General features: G+C 39.5%; 3 protein-coding genes across 7 annotated transcripts in view; 2 read left to right on the forward strand and 1 right to left on the reverse strand.

Moving 5' to 3' along the window:
• Nucleotides 1-7,575, forward strand: part of LOC114656846 (ubiquitin carboxyl-terminal hydrolase 2-like) — a 73,140-nt gene extending 65,565 nt beyond the window's left edge. For all 5 annotated transcript variants that reach the window (XM_028808428.2, XM_051931926.1, XM_051931927.1 and 2 more), the window contains 11 exons: nt 633-683; nt 1,547-1,667; nt 1,846-1,957; nt 2,068-2,178; nt 2,271-2,335; nt 2,728-2,831; nt 3,619-3,699; nt 3,779-3,857; nt 4,329-4,436; nt 4,530-4,650; nt 5,564-7,575. In XM_028808428.2, coding sequence (XP_028664261.1) covers nt 633-683; nt 1,547-1,667; nt 1,846-1,957; nt 2,068-2,178; nt 2,271-2,335; nt 2,728-2,831; nt 3,619-3,699; nt 3,779-3,857; nt 4,329-4,436; nt 4,530-4,650; nt 5,564-5,651 — 1,041 coding nt within the window. In that variant the 3' untranslated portion in view covers nt 5,652-7,575. The remainder of the gene's footprint in view (nt 1-632; nt 684-1,546; nt 1,668-1,845; nt 1,958-2,067; nt 2,179-2,270; nt 2,336-2,727; nt 2,832-3,618; nt 3,700-3,778; nt 3,858-4,328; nt 4,437-4,529; nt 4,651-5,563) is intronic.
• Nucleotides 1-22,453, reverse strand: part of LOC114656856 (40S ribosomal protein S25) — a 1,002,297-nt gene that overhangs the window by 434,500 nt on the left and 545,344 nt on the right. The window lies entirely within an intron of this gene.
• The window catches only part of LOC114657689 (membrane frizzled-related protein), a 29,226-nt gene continuing 21,298 nt past the window's right edge, over nt 14,526-22,453 (forward strand). The window contains exon 1 of the mRNA XM_028809564.2: nt 14,526-14,713. Within this exon, the coding sequence (XP_028665397.1) occupies nt 14,684-14,713 (30 nt within the window). The 5' untranslated portion in view covers nt 14,526-14,683. The remainder of the gene's footprint in view (nt 14,714-22,453) is intronic.

The raw sequence follows: 22,453 nt of genomic DNA on the forward strand, positions 1-22,453 counted from the left end.
CATTCTTTGTGCAGGAAAACAAAGTCCTGGAAGACTGGTCACTTGTGCCCTGACCATTAATTCAACTAGTTTCTAGTTGGTGCCCCAAACAGCTTATTAATTGGGCCAGCAACTGAATATCTAGCATAATTTATAAAATTGATAACTCCTTATTTCTATATCTAAACTGTCAGTCCACTAACAGATAGATTTTGATTTACATATCTAAGGAACTTGACAGTTTTTTGTCTTTCTTTCCCTAGGCAGCTTACTGTATAAAGATTTTACTATTTTGTTTTAAAATACACTATTAAAGCAAATGTTTGCCATGCTGCTTTTAACGTGGTCAGAGAGCTGGAACAGCACCAACATTTTTTTATTGTCAATCACACGCCAAGTATGACATTTAGAATAAGTTGATCAAAAATGCAAATATTTGATATACAGTAAGTAGCTTATCCTTCACTAATAATTTGGGTAGAAAGAAAAATAACACAACCTACAGTAGAAGTTGGAGCATTTGAACTATGTGGGTAGAGACACCGGGACTTGTTTCATAACCAGTCATAATATCCGGCCTTTTTTATCCCATCTGTTATGCACTTAACATGATAAATTATTTTCTTTTCCTTCTTTCTTTTGTGTATTCACAGAACTCCAAGAGTGCCCAAGGCCTGATCGGGCTCCGAAATCTGGGAAACACAGTAAGTGGAAATCACTTTCATAATGCTGATTTTCCAGTGTGTGGTTTATTTGTGTTGCTCATAAGCTTCCTTACCAACTACTGTCCTGTGAGACACCAGGCTTCCCTTTTCTAAATTGCACTGTAAGGTTTCTAGTTCCTGCAGTCACACTTCCGTTTCACATTGCAAGTTAAAAAAGGCACACCCTTCTGTGTCAAGCCCTCTTCCTCTTTACCATCTTGAGCACCATCTTGAACCTTCAGGAAAACATTAAGTTCAGATAGATAAGATCTATGTAGGTAATGTATGTAAAATGAAATCCTATAGAATTTAAATACTGGTTTAAAGCATGTCACAAAGTTTCCACATATTTCAGACCCCTATTTCAAATATGTGTCTCAGCGCCATTTCATAGTTCCTTGTCCATAATTATATGTGTGTCTGTGAATGAATATCTTACCAGTATACCCTGACATTCTTCCCACTTCATACACAATTTAGTGTCCTTGTGTCCAACTTAAAACCCTTATTTCAAGTATATTCATGTCCTCCAGCTTACAAACCATGTTCTATGGTGCTCCTGAAGCTTTTCTCACTTCACTTCCCTATGTTTCGCTATTTTGTCTGTGTAAGTGAGGCTTTTAGTAAAGTGTAATAAACACAGCCACTCTAACACTTGTGATACTAAGGAGAGTTTTAAATGTAAAGGCACTTTAATATATGATAAGACAATTGATTACCCTGATATTTGGTAGTGATTTATTTTCTTGTGATAAAAAATTGTGTATTCATTGCTTTGCTATCTTTGTAGTGGCTTATTAAGGGCAGAGCATATCCAGACCACACTACACTAATTTTTTTTTTTTTTTTGCCTTCTTCACCAGTGCTTCATGAATTCAATCCTGCAGTGCCTAAGCAACACCCGTGACCTCCGGGATTACTGTCTACAAAACTCCCATCGCCGCGACCTTAACAACAGTCGGTCAAACACAGCCCTGATGGAAGGTATGGTTAGGGGGTATAGCCATAAGTGTTTGTTTTCTTAAGTTTACTTTAAATCTTTTACTGCTATTTACCATTAACTAACAGGATACTAAATTACTATTCTGCACATGCCAGCCTGCATTCTCGTATTATTATGGAACCGACTCTCTTAATTTTGTCTTGTTTTTTTCTACTTAAGAATTTGCCAAGTTAATCCAGACTCTGTGGACATCTTCAGGTAGTGAGGCTGTCAGCCCATCAGAATTTAAGACACAAATTCAGAAGTATGCCCCACGGTTTGTTGGTTACAAGTAAGTATGTGGCTTTGCATTCATCAAAAGAATTGTAAGCAGCTCCACAAGTATTGGAAATGTATGTTAGATTTAGATTCTTAATCAAACACTTTTTTGTCTCATTCTAGTCAACAAGATGCTCAGGAGTTTTTAAGGTTTCTATTGGATGGTTTGCACAATGAGGTTAACCGTGTCACGGTACGGCCCAAAGCCATCATGGAGGATTTAGATCACCTGACGTGAGTTATGACCAGTTTTCTGTTTTTTGTGCTGTGTGGTAGCCCAATGTGCTCACTTACATATTTGAATGATCAACCCCTCTGTCCTGCAGGGATGATGAGAAAGGGAAGCGAATGTGGAAGAAGTACCTGGAAAGAGAGGACAGTCGGATTGTAGGTCAGTTTGTTTACACTACTGCAGATACTTCAGGGAAGTAGACCCATCTTCATAGTTTTATTTATTAATAGAGAGTTTAACACCTTTGCTAGACTGATTTTCACTTGAAACTGTGTAATAGACACTTTTTTACCATGCTAAATCAGAATACCTAGGAACAAGAGGGGCAACAACCTAACCTTGTTTTCCAGTAGCATATTAAATCCAAATTACGTCAACCTCTGTTTTCTTTCTTCTCTGTTACCTCTTGACCTTTGGTGTATTGCAAATTTTTAACTTCCTAATTTCTGAGTTGCTTTACATTCTGGTAATCTGTGCAGGGCTCTGATTCACCCTGTTTTTAGCACACTTGAATGGAATTGCACCAAACTACATTTTCCCTTCTTTTGCAGACCTTTTTGTGGGACAGCTGAAGAGCTCCCTGACCTGCAATGAATGTGGCTATTGCTCTACAGTGTTTGACCCCTTCTGGGACCTCTCTCTGCCCATTGCCAAGGTGAGTTGTGCTAAGAGACCTGGTGCCGTGCCATCTTCCGTTCCCTTTTCCCTCCTGGGACAGTGCTCTTTTACAAAATAGGCAGTCTCCTGGGATTCTTCGCTTGCTTGTTTATTTAATTTATTTGCAGCAATATGTGATTTAAGTAAAAAAAATGGCCGCCTATCTACAGCATAATTTGGTTCTTGGCATCTTTGTGACAGGTAAAAAATCTTTGGCAGTGTCTGTGATCCCTCAAGTTTTGTTTAAGTAAAGACTGGATTTGCAGAATAAAGTGACCAGCACCACAAAGCATGGCTGGCTAACTGCTAGTTAGATTCACAGTGATGGACTAGCATAGTCCTAAATGGGATGTATTACATTTTCTTAGTCAAGTCTGTAAAAGGGCAATGATAGATAGACCTGGAATGAACCAGCATGATTGTTGGAAATGCCGTGAAGATTGTTCAAAAATTACCTATTCAGAACTTCTAGAACATCAGAAAAGATGGGCCTATCATAGTTTAAGCACTAAATGGAAGATGCATTTAAGCGTGAATTGTCTGGCTCATGCACGTCTTGTGCCTCCTGAACGGATCAGTATGAAGTCTGAGCTAGTGATTGTAACTTATAACATGTATATTTTGATTTGAGGTACAACAACATACATTTCGTATAGCTCATGGACCATTTGAGCATTGTTGTAATTCCCAATAAAATAACAGGGAAACAACCCACATAATTAAGAAATTGTCATAGGTGAAAATCAGCAAGGTTTTCTAAAATTTAAAATGATCTCCTGTTTCAGAAAGGATATGGTGAGGTATCCTTGATGGACTGCATACGGTTATTCACCAAGGAGGATGTCCTCGATGGAGATGAAAAGCCGGTAAGCTTCCTGTCGCACTTCAGCAAGTACTCAGAAGGGTTTGTGTTTTGTTTCTCTAAATGTCTTCCATATCTTTCAGACCTGCTACAGATGTAAAGCCAGGAGGAAATGTACAAAAAAGTTCACCATTCAGAGGTTCCCAAAGATTTTGGTGCTCCGTATCCTTTTAGAATACTTGTTTAGGATTCTGCCTGTTCTTTCTAACTTGTTTTCTGCAGGCCAATGGTGCAAGGTGTGCGCAACACTCATACTCCAGAAAGCCATCCTGGTATTAACTGTTTTCATCACATCCGACAAAAAGTCCTGTTTTTATGAATTCTGCAAAGAATTTGCTGAGAATCCGTGTCAAACCACTTGTCTTTCAATACCAGCGTTGAAACAAGCAAATGGAATAATATAATTAAATATTTCTACACCCCTTAAGCTGTAATTTATAAGGTGACTTTATTTTTAACATCAAAAATGCAATCCATAAATCATAAAGTTAGAATATAGTAGTAGGCCTTGTGCTTTTCCATCCAATTATTTAGCCATTAGACCAAGTTGCTTTTGTGGTTTGGCTGTGTAATGGAAAAACTCAGTTATGTTGGCCTTCTGTTTTTGTATCCTTGACTCTGAGAAATTTTCAGATCTCAAACGGTTTTCTGAAGCACGGATCCGAATGAGTAAACTGTCCACATTTGTGAACTTCCCCCTCAAGGATCTGGACTTGAGGGAATTTGCCTCGGAGAACAGCAGTGAGTTTTGGGCAGATATACTAGAGGACTCATTTATCAGGATGGCCAAAGCCACATCAACCAGCTAACTATACTTTTTCTTCTCTCTCTCAGTTCATGCTGTCTACAATCTGTGTGCTGTCTCAAACCATTCAGGTACCACAATGGGTGGGCACTACACGGCATACTGCCGTAGTCCTGCATCGGGTGAATGGTACACTTTCAATGACTCTCGGTAAGAATATCCTCATAACTTTTAGTTATGTTTTTGAAGAAATTCAGTTCTTACCCCCTTCTCTAATAGTAATACCCTGGTGAAGTAAATCATTTGAAGAAACCAAAGATTACAAGATGTTAATGCCCTGCAGTTACCCAGTTTTCTTTATAAAATAACTCAGTGCCTACTGACTGTGCAGCTTCATTTTTGCGTAAGAATGGGCAGGTTGCTTTGTTTAGGGTGACAGGGTTTATTGTAGGTTGGAGGTTAAATATCAGGCTCATTTTTGATTACATGCTTTACTTGTAATGAAAGACAAACAATTCTCCTCTTTAGTATTGGACAGGGCTACATTTCTTCACCATATAGGTATTGTATTACAGTTTACAGAAAGTTCCCGCTGTGCATGAGTAACAGTTGCCCACCCTTAGAAATTGATACTATTTATGATACTAACAAGTAAAGGAGTTAAAGGAAATAGCAATTGTCCTTTTAATATTGTCCTGGATTCTAGCAATTTGGTTGTTACTGTTGGCCACTGTATCCGACTGCCCATAACATACAGAGCTGGTTGCTAATCTCCAGATGCCCCACCCCCAACACTGCTTTGGATACATCAATGCATGATTAATCTCCAGCCGTGTGTCCAACAGGAGCTTGATTGTCTATAGACCAGTTCTTGGAAAAATTACATTTAGGAGGGAATGAAAATAAAAAGGGCTTGATCCTCCTGGCTGGAGTGCAACCTAGTGGGCAAGGCCGAGCAGCTTACCATTGTGCATTGCCAGACTTGTCCTTTATGGTCTAAGCAGAACTCAGGATTCACATTTTTCACCAGCAGGGTGCCTAGCACATGATTCTAGCAGTTATTAATTGCTCTGTTATTACCTTTCTTCTCTCTGAAAGACTCATTTTGTTTGCTTCTGCACAGAGTAACACCTATGTCATCAAGTCAGGTCCGAACAAGTGATGCCTACGTTCTCTTCTATGAACTGTCCAGCCCTTCTTCTCGAATGTGATGGCAAACCAATAATGGAAGAGAGTCAGCAGGGAAAAACTAAACATAAAGACAAAGTGAAAGCAGAAGAGGAACCTGGGAGGACTTGTGACTTCCCCCAAGCTCCTGCCTCCCTCAAAACACACAACACATACACACACATCCATCCTCATTCACTTTCCTTGGCCTGAAAGTGTGTGAATGTGGTGCTCTTCAAGACGCCAACTGTGAAAAGGTTTGGCTGGAAAAAGATGGAATAACATCCTGTAGGGATATATCTATCCAGATGCAAGGGTTGGGGGATGGGGGAGATGGCCAGCTGCATGTAAGATGACCAGTAGAATGCCTCCCAAAGACTTGGAGGTGCCAAGTGAATTGTTGTGGTGTTCTTCTGACTGTACAGCGGTAGCCCTCCTCCTGATCACACCAGCACAACTGCCGATCTCCTGGAAACGGCTGCATTGGAAGCAGGGTCTGGCACAGCTCTTTGTGTTGTCTCATCTTGAGTTCCAGTTCCTACTGTTTTAAGTTATTGACTTTTATATGATGAAGCAAGAATGCTGTGAAATAAGGCTGAGAATGTCCGTGCCGACTAAGGGCTGTGACTAAAGTATGTGGCCTGCCATGAAGTGGTGGAGAAAAATGATAGCTTCATTGTCCTATCATTATGCTCTTTTTATTTTTAATATCATCCTACGCTTCAATTAACCACGAATTTAACACATTGTTCCAATTTTTGTGGTGTTTTATCTTCTTATCTGTTGTCATTTTGCTGACTGGATAGCATCCATCTTTATATAACACCACGTATTGAGAGTAGGGCATAGCTTTTTGTTTATTTCTTAAGGCTAGTCACCCAGGTGAGTTAAAAAACAGAGCAGCTTGTGCTTCCAAATCCAAATCCAGCTCATTTGGCCTCACCACTACATTGCATGCTTCCATGACCAGCAGCACCACTTTAATGCCCAGTGTTTTTTTTGGCAGAACAACAAATGGAGCCCCAGTTCCTCACCTAGATCATCTGCTTTAAGGACCATCTGTCTGTTGGTGTGAGACATGATTACACCCGCCATGGTCCAGTGTGCTGCCTCATTCCTGATGGCTATGGACATAAGTGAAATGTCCTGTATTTAGTGCCTTTTCTGGTCAATACACCACATTTTCCAAAAGCTTACTGGAGACTTGTCTGTATTTATAAAGATTGCAAAGTAGTGCTTTGCGTAAGAGAAAGTAAAGTGCTATGAGCAGCCACAGATGAAGTGAAGAGTTTAGAAATGATTAAAACCTCCTTCACCAGCAGAGAAAGGCTAGTAACCGTAGGAAAAGATTGCCACGTCCACTCAATCTCTGTAACCCCTTTGTTTGCTCAGACAATGTTTTGATGTGCTGTGTGGAGTCTCTTGGAGAGGACTGTATTACTCTAGTGTGTTGCTCGTCTAAATTTTGCCCAACAAATCTGGAGGATATGGACGTGTGGTGTGGAAAGGGGGCTCCTTTTAGCAGAAGGCTATTTATTGCAGTTAGAACCTACCTGGGTTTGGCATTGGTTTGCCATGTACTCCCAGTCCTGCATCCAGTGAGTAAAAACGACTTTCCCTTCCTGCAATTTATATGCATTTTTTGTGTGTGCTGCCATTTCTGGGGCACTTTGGTTCACAGTCCTTAAGGTTGTTGGCAGTTCTCTAGCACCCAGCTATTGGTACGCTTAGAGATGTGTGGAAGTGGGTGAAGCCAGAGCCAGGGTGGTGGCTTCTTTGAGACATCACCTCGGCAGTCCTAAGAGTGTGTAATAATAGAAGCATTAATAAACTGTATAATTTATTGCAAAGTGTAAATAAAAAGCACAAGATACCTTTTAACTCCTGAATCTGCAAAAAAGCAAACTTTTTTAATAAGACTGTATTGAATGCATAACAAAGCAAAAATACATTCAACTGTGCAACAAACTCCCTTTGTGTCTTTAATATCTCTCATATCGTGTTGGAAACATCCTGTAGCAATAAATGGAGCTTCCTGTCTGCTAGACCTCATTCAGGATAATTTCTTTCACAAGGCCAAACCTTTGATGCTCTGAGTGATGCAGGCTTGTCATTTGAACCCATCTATTCTTGAAGGTCATGGGGAGAAAATATAAATTTGCACTCTTATTGCTTCTCTTCATCTGCTTGTGACAAGCCATTTGGAAGCAGGTGGAAAAAACCAGTCACTACCCGTGTCGTAAAAGAGACCTGAAGTTAAAAGCCTCTGTAATTCAAGATCAAACCTGGCAGTGCTGATGCTCCATCCACTTTCTAACCAACTTGTCAGTTTTAATGGTTGCTGGTATCTGTCCCAATAGTAGTAACAATTTGAGATACCAGCTCTGGATAGTATGTAAGACCATTACAAGCCACACTCACGCATACCTGGCCAAATAAGAGCTGGCAGTTAACCCTAGGCACGTCTCTTTGGGACGTGGGGACTATGTGGCATCTCTACAAAGGCCTGGGCCAAGACTTGAAAAAGGATTCTGGAACATTGTAGCAGTACCATCCTGTCTCTATGTGATGTGTGCTGAACTAATCCACAACAAAAATGTGTCCAGGAGAACAGGGTGGAGTATCAGTTTGAGCTTGACATGCTGTGGTAATAAGTCTGCTTTCACTTGTAAGCCTACCATTGTTCTGGTGTTAGTAATCAGTTTTATTTTTTATGTCCTGTTATTAAAAGGCTGTAAAATAATCAGAATGTGACTCTCAGGTTTCACAGTTTCTAGTTGAGGTGCCTTCTACTACACATCCTATCTGTTACACATTAGCTCTGGGGTCCTTCAACCAACAAGTTATTCAACAGACGTGTGGCAAGAAATGGTACTGGGGGTCCTTTATACCAGTGGGGGTACACCTTTATAATGCCTAATTGAAACTGCTGTAATTTGTGACATTTTATTGTTATACAAAATTGAATCACAGTGGATTGAATTTGACTTCGATGAAAAAAATACTTTTAATGCTAAAGTGGAAATAGATTTCTGCAAAGCAGTTTAAAAATGCATATGTCTTCCCCTCTTCAATTCACTGTTTAGCAGATGCACTTTACCTTGATTCTGTGTGGATAAGTCTCTCTCAGGTTTGCACATTAGCAGGCTGCCATTTTTTGCATTCTTATTATAACTGCTCAGCTCTATTAGGTGTCATGTTGATTGTGGGTGAACAGCCTTTATCAAGTATACCCACAATTTCTTAACTGGACTGAGATCTAGAGTCTGACCTGGCCATTCCAAGATATAAACATCTTTAAGTCTTTCTTGGGCCGCTTTGGCTTTATGCTTGTGCTTGTTTCATTGGTGGAAAATAAATCATTTCAAGGCACAGGTTTCTTGCCGACTCCATCACGTTTTCCTCCAGGATTTCTCTGTATTTTGCTGCGTTTATTTTCCACTCACAAGTCTTCCAGGCCTTGTTGCAGAGAAGCATCCACATAGTTTCATGCTACACAGTGAGGATGATGTGTTTTGATAATGTTATTTAGTCTGACAGACAGAAAGTTCAAATTTGGTCTCAACAGACCATATATAACCTGGCTTCAGAGTCTCCTATGTGCGTTATGGCAAATTCTAGCCGAGATGTGTGTTTTTTCTCTTTGTCACTCTTCCATAATGCTGCAAGAGGTGAAGCACAGTGCCACAGTTGTTATCTGCACAGTCTTTCCTGTCCTAAGTCACTGTAGCTTACAACTTCTTCAGATTTCTTATAAGTCTCTTGGTGGCCTCCTTCACTGGTCATCTTGCATGATTACTCGGCTATTAGCAGATTTATGGCTCTGTCGTGGTCTTTTCATTTCTTAATAAGGATATTCAGTGCCTTGGGTATATTGTTGTTTCCATCCCTTGACGTGCTTTTCTTGGAGTGGAATGTTCTTTTTTTCATTATTGTGTAGGTTAGTCCAATATACTGACTCACCGCCAGTTGGCCTTTTCACATTCAGGTGTACTTTGACAACAATCGGGTAACTTCCATTCAACTATTTCTGTGACTTCTAAAGCCGATGAGCTGCTTCAGTGATGATTTAGCGATTTTATATCAGGGGATGGATACTTATATAATCTGTGTTTTTTTGTGTTTTATATTTGTAATTCATTTAAACCACTTTGCAGACATCTATTTTCATGTTGACATTAAAAAGTCTTCTTCTGTTAATCACTTAAAAAGCCAATTTAACATCACTGTGATTCAATGCTGTATAACAAGAAAATATGAAAACCTCAAGGGGTGAATATTTTTATAGGCAATGTATCTATTATATACTGTCTTTGATATTCATCCATCTAAGATCTAGAATTTTTTCTTTTCAAATAGACAAGATACTGTGCAATATACAGAGGTGAAAATGGGGTCAAGTTAGTCTGGTCATCTGTTGACTCACTTTGCATCTCATTATATTTTGACTATTATTTTAGGATGAAAGAAACAAAACACAAGTCAACTAAAATCAAGGCAACGCAGCCTGCTCCATCATAATTACTAATTGGTTAATAATGGAGAACACGGCTAGAATGAAAACATGTATCTGCTGTAGAACACTAGGAAATGAGTTTCACACTCCTGCCTTAGTATACTCCACAATAATTTATGGATATGAAATAGATGGAAAGGTTACATGTTTGTTGAGATGTTCACTTTACATAAATCACCTCTAGTGCAGACTAAGATAACTGACCATTCGAGGCTGTTAACAGCGACTGCAATGTCTACCATGTACTTTTATTGTTCTTTCATTTTCCAACCCATACAAATTTTTTACTTTAAAAGGAAGAGAAAAACTAGACTGGACTTCAGCCATTTTTTTTAGCTCAATCTGGCCAGAAACAATTACCAGAGTGTCTGTCTGACTTGAATTTCCTGTCCTGAGGTTTCACACTACATAAAATGTCTGGGTACATGCAGCTCAAATGTGAGCTAACAAATATAAGTTTGTACTGTATCTTACGTGTACTTTTATTCAAAGTGATGGTGAAGTGAATAGCTCAGGGTCACACAGTGAGTCAGTGGTAAGGGCTGACCTAGCAACATTGAGTTTTAAAGTGCAGTGCTGTAACCACAAGGGGGTTTTCATTACCCATCATTGTGACTTCCAAACCTACTGGGACAAATCTACTAAGGGACACTCTGCCTGCCATTTGACTAGGAATTACAGTTACAATTGGATATTTGTGTAACTGGAGCACTTCCAGGCAGATCATTCACTCCATCCCTGTGGGAGTCCAGCAGTAAACTTTCATTCTTGTGCTTTAATAGTCCACCACCTTGGCCTCCTGTGCACAGACCAACAGGACTTAAAAATCACAATGATGCCTTTACTAATTTGTACAATAAATGTCTGGTCATACAGTGTCCTGGAGAATAAAATCATAATTTTTGAAACTACAGACTGCTTATATTAAGTGTTAGTTTTGCTCAGACTAACTGTGATCAACTATAAAGGAATTTATAGGACCTATAAAGTTAATTTATATTGAAAGCATCCTTTCTTGTGGACTAATAATTTTTGACCCAAACAGATTTGTTCATTCTGTATTGTACCAATAATTTACAACTTTAGCACATGTGTTGTTTGTGCATCCAAGGACTATATGGTACTTTAGTTCAAATAGACTGGTTTTATAACTTAATGGTAAAAAAGAATGGAGACAGTAAGAGATACATACAAGATCAAAGCTTTTGGGCAGCTTATCGAAATCACTTGTGTAATGTTGTGATTTCAAAAAAAATAATGGCCCATCCAAAGGATCAAGTGAAGAAGCAATGACATAGGAAAGACCATCAGACACTGAGAGACATTAGAAATAGAGAGTAAATGATGAATAATGCAGATCTCTAAATCAAAAGCCATGGAGGACAACATCCATCCTTGACATTGCTGACTTTTCACTAAGCTTTCTAGGACAATATTCAGACTTGGCTATCTATTTTATTTTCTATTAGACTTACTTATATCTGTATTATTATACTTCATTAAATAACACATTGCTTTTACATTTCTGTATTTTGTCTTTATATCTAGAGTAACTGAAGTAATAAAGAAAATATTAGGATACCTAGTGCAGGGAAGCATTACCATTTGCTCATTCCTTCATGTTTATTCAAGGCTTATTCTCAATAGGAAGAGCAAATGTGGTATAAGTAAGAAACTGCTGGCTGTTATGTGGCATATAACCAAAAGGTGTGTGAGCTTCCATGTGTCGTGAGGAGACCCATACGCTGTTAGTGCTGGAGACAGTGAGTATGTATGTGGAGTACTGAAGAGTGACGGGCAGTATGCCTTATACTTGTGTACTTGTGTTGATGGGTCCTATATGAAATACTACAGGGTGACTGGAAGTTAGGCATTACTCATACGTTTGTTAATCTTAAGGTGTGAGAGCATACCACCTTAATAAAAAATGTGCTGCGTTTCATCCATCACTCCATTTTATACAAAGGTAATCCAGAACTAAATAGCCAGACTTGTGTAGCACCTAATACACTGGGGTGGTTGCATTGTGATTTATAAATCTCAATTCTAGTTGTACGCTCATATAAATGAAGCCCTGAACTGACATTAATGAATTCACTGCCCAGAATCTTAAACAAGTGTATCTTACAAATCCAAAAGGTACATGTATACAACTGAAGCACTGATAAGTTAAGTAATTCACTTACACTCACATAAAGCACTGGCTTTCAGGTTAAGTCCAGTAGCTGCCCTTGACTGCTGGGTTTTGCCCCAGCTGACCTCTTTTTTTAGTCAGACTTCTCCATTAATGAAGCAACCTGTTATTTCCCAGTTTTTTGTAAATGTAAAAGGCACTATATAATAGATTTTTACTTGTTACAGAATCTTTTTAAATAAATAAATAAACAAGTAGATAGTTAAATAAATAAACGCACTTGGGTCTGAACAGAACCAGAACGACTATAAAGCAAGAAAATTAGAAAGAAAACATCGGACTTAGCCGTCACTGCCATAGTGAGGCAATATGCAGACATATTGATGTTGATATAGAGGATCACAGTTGCCTTTCTTCACACACTTCTGCTGAATAATTCATTGGCTGACCAGTTCCTTGGTCTTGCTGATGTTAAGATGCAGACAATTCTCTTTGTACCAAGAAACAAACTTTTCCACTTGACTCCTCTCCTCTGTCTCATCCCCCTTATTAATACAACCCATAAGTGCAGAATCATCTGAGAATTACTATAAGTGACATGACCTGGTGTTAGATTTGTAGTCCACGATGTACAGAGTGAAGAGAACATGAGACAGGACCGTTCCTTGTGGTGCTCCACTGATGTTTTATTGAATGAAGCAAGACTGTATATGCATTAAACAGGAAACAGCTTATTCTTTTGATTTTCATTTTTATTATTGTACTTTTTAAAATTATTATTTGCTAATATGCACACAAGTAGGTGGTAAGGTGGTGCAGTGGTAGCACTGCTGCCTTGTAGTACGGATACCAGGATTCGCCACCTGGTCCTCCCTGTGTGGATTTCTGCCAGGTTCTCTGGTTTCTTCTCATTGTCCAAAGACATGCAGGTTAGGTGAATTGGAGACAATAAATTGACCAGAGTGTGTGTATGTGTGTGTGTGCGTGCGGTTTTTGTGTGTTTATGTATTCGACCTGCAATAGACTGGTACCCTGTCCAAGGTTTTTCCTGCCTTGTGTCCAGTGATAGATGGGATAGGTTTCAGAACCCCCTAAAACCCTAGATTAAGTAAATTAGAAAATGAGAAATGCACACATGTGAGTAACATTGAAGTAGCTGCTGGCCTTTAGCATTCAGACTGTTTTTCATGCCTTTTCTCCTCTGCTAATTGTAAGTTTTCAGATAAATTAAGAGAGCAAAAGTGTATAGGGTTTAGCATATAAAGGTCTGGCAAAAACACTTAATTTCTTCTTCTGTGGTAGGGTTTGATCAGGCCACCTTGAACAACTGAAAGAAACAGTGCAACCATACAAATGAGGCACTGCTCAGGGTCACGCAGGAAGGACTGAAGTGGCATTGCTGTTCTCTGTGGTTCAGCTTATTTGCCTGCAAATTGACTTCCAAATCCCAGTACAATTGTTTATGTATTGGTTTATTTGGTGCGCTGACAGGTGAAATATCTTGCTGAAGGTCACACAGTAGCTCAGTGCTGGAGAGTTGATCTGGCCACCTTGTTCTTTTAAATGAAATGCTTTATCATCTATGGCAATATACTGCCTGCACTAATCACAATGACACAATTTGTACAACGAAAAAACGGCAACGGTTACACTTTTGCAGGATCAACCCATGCCTTAATTACAAGGGACACATCAATGCCTGCCAATCCGACCTATAAATTGCCATGATACAGCTGCGGAGGAGAGGGTTAAAGCAGCATGCCAGTGCTAAGCTTTGCACGCTACATGACCTGCAAACCAACCTTCAAAGCTCAGTACTCGTGTTTCTCTGTTGCCATGATGTGCACATCAGAAGGTGAAGTCACAAAAGAGTCAGAAGAGTATGAAAGTAGGCTTTTTTGCATTAAAGTCTTGTCCACTAGATTACACATGCATTTTAAACCACTTTTCCTGAAAAGGCCATAAAATATGAATATAAGCACAGTGCTCTCCGTTTTGTGACATCAAGAAAAGCTGAAATATTCTAAACACCAAATTAACCACAGAGTACAAAAAAAAAGACACGATAATGCTTACACCTGTTAAAAGCCCCTTCCCCAAAAAAGCAACTTATATATTTTATTTCTCGTTTTATTCATTTAAAAAAAGTTACTCCCACTGTTGCGGCCCCTTTAAGGGTTAATTTGTAGCCTCAGCTGATTTGGATCACAAGGATTTGAATTCCCAAACCTTTTCCCACACTGAGCTGCATTTCATGTGTCTGGGAGCCTGTGGACACAACTGCAGTGCTGACGCACTCCTCTGAGCTGTGAAGAGAGGGGCTCAAGCATCTCAACCGTCAGGTCATTCCAAGCGAAGTGGGGTGTGCACTGTGGGCTAAGTCTGTGCCAGATGAAGTAAGCCCCCCAAAAAAGCTGAAGAAAGTAATGAGCAGAGGGAAGCCTGACAGAAGCATGGTAAGTCCTGTAATCGAGTGTTCCCAACAGAAGTGGGAGCTCACTAGAATAAGAAAAATAGGGGAGGATGACTTGGGAGGTGCAGGAGCCAATGGGATAAAAGACAAATACGTGAGGTGCAGGAGTCAATGAGGTGAAGGTTGACTGAGCGAGGTGCAGGAGACAATGGGAGTTGGAGACAACTGAGTGAAGGAATGAGCCCAGTATGATAGAACCTGTAATAGATTGAGGAGTACTGGTAGACCCTCCGATAAGTCCTCTTTATCCTCATTGTACTATCTGTTTAATATATGTCTATCTAGCTATCATTTAGTGTCTCATATCCATTTATATCTATCTGCATGATAATTTGGGTATTTAGAGTTTCCAAGCAGAAGTACATTGACAATAATATTAAAGTAATATTGACAAATGTAAACTCAATGCCCTGTAGTCTGATACACTAGTTTTGCTATTTTAATTTACATGTGTTTTACTGTATTATTAGCTTAGATGGATGGATGGATGAATAGATGCTACTACTTCACTGGTCCATTGTCCTGGGTGCAAATCCTGTACCTGGTCATTGTCTATTTGGAATGTGCATCCTGTTTATTTGACTGACAAATTCTAATTTGTATCTGAGTGCATTAATGGGCTCTGTGTTGGACTGGCATCCCTTCTTGGGTTTGTTCCAGCTTTGTATCCAAAGATACTGGGGTTGTCTTCATCCCCCATGACCTTGAACTGAGTTGTGCGACCATGACACTTATGCAGTGTTGAAATCAAATGACATGCAGAAAGGGGATAAAAGATTATGTGTAATGATGAGAAGAGACTGAAAAAGTGGAAATGAGAGGGAGGAAAATGACATAAATTTTTATGACAAAGGAGAGAACATCAAAAAGAACAAAAAGTGTGAGGAGTGATAAAAATGAGAATGTGCAAAGGAGAGAAAAGATGAAACACAAGAGTTAAAAGAGGGAAGGGTAGAAGATAGAAAAATTAGGAATGAAAGGCAATTGATCAAGATGAAGACGGCAGCCACAAAAATAGAATGAGGAGAGCGATAAAAATGGGCACATCCTATAAGGGGGTTGGAAAAAGAAACTGAAAGGAGTGAGCAAAGGGTTGATGAAAGTTAATTAAGTGACAGGGACTAAGAAGTGATAGACGGTACAAAAACAGCAACTGGGAGGAGAGAGAGAGAGGGGATGAGTGATAATTACATGGGGATCAGAGCTTTTGTTTTTTTAAGCAAACAAAGGTTAAGAGGTAATACTTGTATAATTGGAGTTTTTAATATTGTAAAGGGAGTTACGTACAGTGGAGCCAGGCTATTACTGTAAAATAAATTCTTCAACAAGAACACGGGGACAAGGTTGTAAAGTTGTTAAAGACATAATTCACACAAATGTTGCAAAGAAAGAAATATAAATACACAGAATAAATGACCAAGTAGTTTGATGGAAAGTATTGTGTCTGCAAACAGAGAAAGGTTTGGGAGTGTAAGTGTAAAAAAGGGCATATCAAAGCCAAAATGAGAGATAAAAATCAAGAGCAAGAAAGTCAACTAAATAAATATTTGCAAAAAAATTTGAAAAAGCAATTTGGAGTGGGTTTTAAATCCGCAGCTTGGATGAAGAAGTGGGGAACCTTTTAACCATACTGTAATCAGAGGTTACACCCCAGAGGACATGCTCCCAAACAACAATTACTTTTGCACTAATGCTGCATTCAACTAAAACTCTGAACTCATAATTTCTGACCTCCAATTTGGAAAACAGAAAGAAAATGTGTCCCAAACTCATAATTCCTACTCACAAACTCAGCCCTCATCTCTCAAGTCTGAGTTTGTCCAACTTCAGATCAAGATGTCAATCCAAAATGGTGACATACACCTCAAACAGAAAGTACAGTAACACTTTATAGGTTTAAATTGTTTGCTTGAAGAATTTACTTTAAATGAATTACCTCAATTCATAATACTGAAGGTAAATGTTAACATTACCAGAACAAACATTAATGGACTACCCGATGTTAGCTTGATACATGCTACTGTTTGTTTGATGTGCAATTTTTTAATTGCACCTTCTAAGCAGAAATAGTTCTGTTTATCATTGTCAACAGCATAGAAATCTTTTTTAAGACATGAAAACAAATTTTGTGTGCCTTTATTGCTCATCGGTTTCTTCTTTGATCCAGACCATAGAACTATTAGTTAGCATTTGTTGTTGAAACACCAGTTTTCATCTGGGCATCCATGTTTACTTTCACACTTAGGTAGCATGAACACTTGGAGGATGCAAATAACACATTCATTAACTAACAACCTGAAATGGAATCGCTTCAAATGGATGTCAGAATTGCATTCTATGATTCAAAAACCTCTAAAGTACGTGTCAGATTACAGCCATTGATAAAGAAAAAGAAGTCAATCCTAACAAGTAGGACCACAGGGAGTTTCAAATCTCGACTTGATGCTTTTTTGGACAGTCTCAGTGAACTGGATGACTGAGCTTGTTGGACTGAATGGCCTGTTCTTCTCACTTTTGTTGTTGAAATGTTCCAAAGGACAGCCAACAAAGACAATCTGTTAAAGATTATATGGGAGCAGCTTGATGAGACGGAACATCAGAAAGATGTCTATATTCAAGAAGTTACAGGGCAGTTTGAAAGACCCCTTCTGGGTAGCCACCTGTCTGGATAAATCTTTTGCAGTATGGATTAAAAAAAATGTCCTATTAGAAAACATGCAAAGGACATATGAATGACTTTCTGTCAGTGTATGAGTGTCTTAAAGGTATTGTCTTCGTATAAGAACTGACTGTAAGTAAGTGAGCCAACCCCTTTAAGAATTTAACCCACAGTGATGTGTGCTTCAACTTGATGAGTGACTCAGCCCCCTACTCTACTGTTGGTTAAGTGGGTTTGACAATGTCTGAATGTTTAGAGATGGTTAACTGAAGCTCGGTGAGAGGTAAGGAACTGTTGTGTTCTGTCCTGTGCTTGTTCAAAAGGGGCATGAATGAGCAATTGAGAAAGACACATTTGAGCAGCAGAGCATTAGCAATTTGACCAATAATGCTAAGGACACTTAAAGTAGCACAAGGATTACTGTGAGCTTGAAAAACCAGGAGATGATTAACTCTATGTCCACCATACTATGCTTTAATTTAAAAACAGCATTTTTACATGAAAGTGATCTCCTTTCACACTAGTGTTTTCATTCCATTTAAAAAAGTATCTCTGCCCACAACAAAATGACTGAAAACGCACATGATATAAGCATTCGTCTACACTGGACAGTCATCCATTGGCAGAAACAGGAAGAGGAAGTATCCTTCATAGTAGACATTCATTTTCAGCTTGCATTTACACATGAGGAACAGCAATGGTGAATAAAAAATAAATAAATAAATAAGAGTAACACATTAGCATAAGGTGAGCAAAACAGCTGAGAAAGTGTAATGAGCAGGATCCAATAAGAGACGGGCCATGTAATAAGCACAAATCAGTCAGAGGGCAATTCGAGTCTGTGTGTTCAAAGCTTTCTGTTTTCACCCATTAGGAAATTAGAAAATGCTGGGGCAGTGTGGATAAAAGGCAAAACCAGAGATTAATGTATGGGTTTTTAAACAAAAACACAGTAGTGTGAACTTGGCTTCAGGTAGCAATATCCAAGGTCAGGAAATGCAATAGGTCAGATTACTGTGAAAGTCAAACAAGGCAGAGAAACTGGAAACTGAAGGGGCAAGATGAAAATGAAAGCCATAAGCAGAAAAGAGATCATAACCAGAATGCAAATCCTACCATTATGGCCTATTTGACTGAAAGCTAATTATCACCAAAAATAAAAAACAGCTTTAAATCCAAGGGATAAGACAGTAAGTAATCGTCAACTTATTTATATTTTCACTTCCTGCGACGTCAACAATGTGACAACTGCGGCTGTGTGATCAACTAACTAGACAAGTTGTACACAAAAAAAAAAAAAGATCTACTTTCATGATCAAACGTAAAAATAACTTCTGGAATAAATTCCTCATGTGTCAAAACCCCTAAATCAACAAAGACACAAATATAAAACGGACTAAATGTTATCTGTGCACAGTTGTTTATAAATTCGTAATTCATTAAAAAAACTGTTTGAGCCTTAAGTGTGTACAGGCACATTATACTGGTATCTATGAAAACTGTCACAATTTTTAATTCTACTGTGATAGATTTTTGGCCACGCTGTCCACTCTTACATTTTATCCTGCCTCTTTATGCCCCCATCCTTCCCAGTCCATCTTAAAACTTTGGAATGACAAGCATAAATGAGTGTGAAGATGGTGAAAGTAACTGAGGACAAGAGAGTGAATGAGAGGGAATGAGAAGAAAGAGGAGAAGCTAAAAGGAGCGTGCATGAGTGAGGAAAGAAGATAGGAAAATGAGGAAGCAAGAGGAGCCGAGGAGACCTGATGTGAATGCATCCAAGTGAGAAGACGAGGCAGAAAAACAGGGAGCAACAAATGAAGGACGTAGTGATGAAAGAGTATGAGAATGAGTAAGGAAATGATAAAAGAAAGAGGAACTGATGAAAGTGAGTGGGGATGAGTGAAAATGAAAGAATACACAAATATGCATTTATACAAGAGTGGAGAGGAGGGCTGAAGCAGGCAGCAGTGACATGTAATGGTGATAAAGTACATTCCTATCAATTCTTATTAAGCACTGTGGTGGACCGCTGGGACCCTTACTCAGCCAGGACGCCTTTGTCATAGAAGGACCAGGGGAGAAGGCTTGTTTTGGACACTATCTCCCCTGGAATGCTAGAGGGCAGCCCCCCTGGCTTGCAGCAGGGCCACAGGTTTAGAGTATCAAAGCCTAACCCTACTGGGGCCTGTGGCCACCGCCAGGGGGCGCCTGGACGTTTCCCGAGCCACACCTGTAAGTGCTACCAGAAGAAGTTCATTGGACACCTGGAGTCCTTCCAGGTGTCCTATAAAAGGATCCAGCCACCACTACCCATAGAGTAGACTCGGGAGGAGGTGGACGAAGCTTGCCAGGACAGGAATGGAGGCGAAAAAGAAGAAGTAGGAAAGACTTTTGCCTTTGACTGTTTTTGGTGCTTTGTGTACTATGTTGTGGGGAGCAGAGAAAAAGCACTTCCCCACATGAATAAACGTGTGCTGTGTGGCAAACTCATGTCTCTGCCTGTCTGTGTCGGGTCAGGGCAGCTGCTTGCGCCCCTGGGCTTCACAGCGCACTTTCACATAGGAACACAGATGGCTATTCAGTTATTACAAATACAGTTAGGTCCATAAATATTTGGACAGAGACAACTGTTTTCTAATTTTGGTTCTGTACATTACCACAATGAATTTTAAATGAAACAACTCAGATGCAGTTGAAGTGCAGACTTTCAGCTTTAATTCAGTGCGGTGAACAAAACGATTGCATAAAAATGTGAGGCAACTAAAGCATTTTTTTAACACAATCCCTTCATTTCAGGGGCTCAAAAGTAACTGGACAATTGACTCAAAGGCTATTTCATGGGCAGGTGTGGGCAAGTCCGTCGTTATGTCATTATCAATTAAGCAGATAAAAGGCCTGGAGTTGATTTGAGGTGTGGTGCTTGCATGTGGAAGATTTTGCTGTGGACAACATGCGGTCAAAGGAGCTCTCCATGCAGGTGAAAGAAGCCATCCTTAAGCTGCGAAAACAGAAAAAACCCATCCGAGAAATTGCTACAATATTACGAGTGGCAAAATCTACAGCTTGGTACATCTTGAGAAAGAAAGCAAGCACTGGTGAACTCAGCAACGCAAAAATACCTGGACGTCCACGGAAGACAACAGTGGTGGATGATCGCAGAATCATTTCCATGGTGAAGAGAAACCCCTTCCCAACAGCCAACCAAGTGAACAACACTCTCCAGGGGGTAGGCGTATCGATATCCAAGTCTACCATAAAGAGAAGACTGCATGAAAGTAAATACAGAGGGTGCACTGCAGGGTGCAAGCCACTCATAAAGCCTCAAGAATAGAAAGGCAAGATTGGACTTTGCTAAAGAACATCTAAAAAAGCCAGCACAGTTCTGGAAAAACATTCTTTGGACAGATGAAACCAAGATCAACCTCTACCAGAATGATGGCAAGAAAAAAGTATGGAGAAGGCGTGGAACAGCTCATTATCCAAAGCATACCACATCATCTGTAAAACACGGTGGAGGCAGTGTGATGGCTTGGGCATGCATGGCTATCAGTGGCACAGGGACACTAGTGTTTATTGATGATGTGACACAGGACAGAAGCAGCCGAATGAATTCTGAGGTGTTCAGAGACATACTGTCTGCTCAAATCCAGCTAAATGCAGTCAAATTGATTGGGCGGCGTTTCATGATACAGATGGACAATGACCCAAAACATACAGCCAAAGCAACCCAGGAGTTTATTAAAGCAAAGAAGTGGAAAATTCTTGAATGGCCAAGTCAGTCACCTGATCTTAACCCAACTGAGTGTGCATTTCACTTGTTGAAGACTAAACTTCAGACAGAAAGGCCCACAAACAAACAGCAACTGAAAGACGCTGAAGTAAAGGCCTGGCAGAGCATTAAAAAGGAGGAAACCCAGCATCTGGTGATGTCCAGGAGTTCAAGACTTCAGGCTGTCATTGCCAGCAAAGGGTTTTCAACCAAGTATTAGAAATGAACATTTTATTTCCAGTTATTTAATTTGTCCAATTACTTTTGAGCCCCTGAAACGAAGGGATTCTGTTAAAAAAATGCTTTAGTTGCCTCACAAATGTATACAATCGTTTTGTTCACCCCACTGAATTAAAGCTGAAAGTCTGCACTTCAACTTCATCTGAGTTGTTTCATTTAAAATTCATTGTGGTAATGTACAGAACCAAAATTAGAAAAAAGTTGTCTCTGTCCAAATATTTATGGACCTAACTGTACGGCATGGAAAAAAGACGTGTAATAATCATGGCGTTGAAGAGCAGTGACATGTTACATTTTGATTAGCACATGCGTAAAACCTTCAGTGTACTCTGTAAACCTGACAATATGGACTTGATAAAAGTGTGAGTGAGTGAGTGAGTGAGTGAGTGAGTGAGTGAGTGAGTGAGTGAGTGAGTGAGTGAGTGAGTGAGTGAGTGAGTGAGTGAGTGAGTGAGTGAGTGAGTGAGTGAGTGAGTGAGTGAGTAAAGAAAAAATGGAAATGAAAAAGGCAAGATAGCAATAAAATAAAAGTGGATGTGGATGTGGATGAATGGGAAGAGGAGACAGAAGAGGAGGGAGGAAGACAAGTAATGGCAGTAGTGGTAAAAGTGTTAAAAATTATTTCTATAAATGTGTCTAATTTGTATTAGGCTTCCTCTTCATTCCCACACTCTTTCCATCTTTATGTAACTGTTCCAGCTCTTCTCGGGACACTCTTGAGCACCATTTTGAATATACATCTTATGTACATAATATACATCTTAACTTGGAGGCAGACCCAGTAGTGCTTATCATTCCTGCATCCAGACAGTAACATGTCCATGTTGACTCACAAGTTTTTGTCTACACTGGTGCACATATTCTGTAATTCAATCCCCATCTGTCTTTCTTCTGTGAAAACTTTACATGAAACCCGATCTGCCCAATTTTCTCCGTGTACGTCATCATTGATTAATCCACCTCCAGAGCATAGTATATCTGATAATCTGTCCGCTTTAGCTGCCATTGCAAATTAAACTAACCTGCTTGTGACCTATTTACTCTCATCA

This window comes from Erpetoichthys calabaricus, chromosome 9 (assembly GCF_900747795.2).
Source record: "Erpetoichthys calabaricus chromosome 9, fErpCal1.3, whole genome shotgun sequence".
NCBI classification, from domain to species: Eukaryota; Metazoa; Chordata; class Cladistia; order Polypteriformes; family Polypteridae; genus Erpetoichthys; species Erpetoichthys calabaricus.